Genomic DNA, 2,244 nt, shown 5'->3' with positions numbered 1-2,244 from the left:
GGCGAGCAGCGCCCGCAGCGCCGCGGCCACGTCCCGCGCCATGCGCACGTCCCCGCACACGTAGACGTGGCCCTGCTGCCCGTGCAGCACCTCGCACACGCGGGCCTCCAGCTGCCCCTGCAGGATGTCCTGGACATAGACCTGGGAACACAGAAACCATCAGCACACCCGGCTCCTGAAACGCTGCTCTGGCTGCTGGCTCTTCGGAGTCCATCGTGGGTCTGTGCACCAAGGCTCTGAGTGCCCTGTCTGCTCCTGCTCTGTCCTGCACCACAGCAAAGGTGAAAAATGTCTTCAGGTTGCTCTTTACAAGCCCAGATTTGGAAGCTGGACCCGTCTCTTGATCAAACTTGAGCAGACAAAAACTCTTCTACATGCCAAAGTCTCCTAGCTGCCAGGAGAGCTAAAAAGAGGATAACTTTTATTCTGTTGTGGTTTTTCCCAGTCAAGATTCTTCTACATAAAATTAATTTCCATGGTCACTGTGTCATTGAAATGGGGAAAAATGGCCAGTGCCAACTGATTTCTAACTCATGGGCTAATCAAATACTGCAAAATACAGGGTTTCTGAAAATGTTCCAGTTCTAGTTCCAAAGGCTGTTTGCACTGGATATGCCTCTCTATGGCAGTGAGGGGTTATATTTATAGCAATTTATAGCACAGTTTGCTTGTGCTGGAGTGCCCAGGGAGATTTTCCTTCATTTGAAGAATCTCAAACCTGCTCACAATACACTGAAGCAAAATGTTAACATTTTTTTAAGAACAAAAAGAGTCCAGATCTTAACTTGAGGGATGATTCTGGAGGAGTTAACCCTTAAAGAACAAAGGAACCAGCCTTACTTTCTCTTGGCCAGGCAGTCTGGAGTAAGCTGTGTAGACATCTCTCAGGACTCCCCTCCTCTTCATCTCCTCAGTCTCCTCCCTGTAGATGTGGTCCAGGTCTGGCTGCCGGCAGCCGAACAGCAAGGTCATGTCCCCTCCTCTGAGCCCTGAAACCCACAGGGACAGTGGCAGAGAGTGCCTGGGCAGCCACTGGCACACAGGACTGGCACACAGGCTGTGCCCTCCTGGTCCCTGCCCACAGGGATGGTCCCTGGGGGATGGCCTGGCTGTGCCAGTGCAGTGCCCAAAGAGCCTGGGGGTGCTGATCCCTGCAGGGGCTCTGGGCTGATCTTTGGGGGTGTCTGTGGCTGCAGGGCTGGGGGTGTCCCTGAGCCAGCCCTGCCCCAGGTCCCTGCAGGTACCTCTGTGCTCCAGGTCATGGAGGCGCTGCAGCCAGAAGCTCCTGAAGGGAGCAATGCCCGTGCCCGAGCCGATCAGAATGCAGGGCTTGGCTGGTTCCTCGGGGAGGTGGAACTCATTAGCACTAAAAGGCAAGAATAGGTTAATTAGGTAACTGGTTTCTGACTGAAACTCATGTTCAGTTGCTTGAATGACTGAGCAGCACAGCCCAAGTCCCCAGTGTGAAAGCAGCAGTGGGGCTGAATTGGGTGCTCCTTGTTCCCTCCTCTTTCCTTGCTCTGCAGTGGAGAATGGGGTCATAGAAATAGAATTATTTCAAAATTTTCTAATGATGTGTAATTTTACTAAATGAAAGGCATGGTAAAAGATCTAATCTCTGGAAGACAGGGAATTTCCTCTCTTCTCGGACCCAGCTGTTCCAACTTCAACTCACCAATCACTTGAAAATATCCAAAGGAAAACCCACTGAAGAAGCTGAACTAGGAGCTGCTGTTACCTGTTTAATTTTCTTTACCTGCGGATGAAGCAGGGAACAGTTTCATTGAGCTCTATTGTGTTCAGCCACGTGCTGCAGACTCCATGGTGCAAAGGCCCTTCTCCATCTAAAAGCAGAACAAGGCAAAACCTCTGATAGCACACAAAAGCCCTCTGTTTTTAAAGAAGCACACTTTATACTTAAAATTATAGCTTTAAAATGAATGTATGTCTAGTAACGATTTATAAAACATGGATACACTGATGATGGTGCAGGATTTTAGCAAATCTTGGCCCAGGAGGAACACCTGCCCTGCAGGTACTATTCTGCAGGTATGACAACGCAAATTTTTTATTACAGATATGCTTCATGCTGTATGGCAGACAGGTTTTTTCCCCTGAACCACAATGTAGTCTAAATACCATTTAATTAAGAGAGAGATGAAAAAAACAGTTCATTACCTCTTGTCCTGTAGTTTACAACTGCAACTGTCAGATGGATCTCTCTGGCTGTCATGTCACAGGAGG

At 49.1% G+C, this 2,244-nt stretch overlaps 1 protein-coding gene across 1 annotated transcript in view; it reads right to left on the bottom strand.

The window, feature by feature from the left end:
- NOS2 (nitric oxide synthase 2) overlaps window positions 1–2,244 on the bottom strand; it is a 17,199-nt gene that overhangs the window by 1,423 nt on the left and 13,532 nt on the right. The window contains 5 exon segments of the mRNA XM_031059807.1: window positions 13–141; window positions 841–989; window positions 1,245–1,366; window positions 1,757–1,844; window positions 2,179–2,244. The exon segment at window positions 2,179–2,244 is cut by the window's right edge and continues 23 nt beyond it. Coding sequence (XP_030915667.1) covers window positions 13–141; window positions 841–989; window positions 1,245–1,366; window positions 1,757–1,844; window positions 2,179–2,244 — 554 coding nt within the window.

The sequence above is a fragment of the Geospiza fortis genome, unplaced genomic scaffold (genome assembly GCF_000277835.1).
Source record: "Geospiza fortis unplaced genomic scaffold, GeoFor_1.0 scaffold538, whole genome shotgun sequence".
NCBI classification, from domain to species: domain Eukaryota; kingdom Metazoa; phylum Chordata; class Aves; order Passeriformes; family Thraupidae; genus Geospiza; species Geospiza fortis.
Note: the sequence above shows the minus strand (reverse complement) of the source record. Positions and strands in the feature narration are given on the sequence as shown.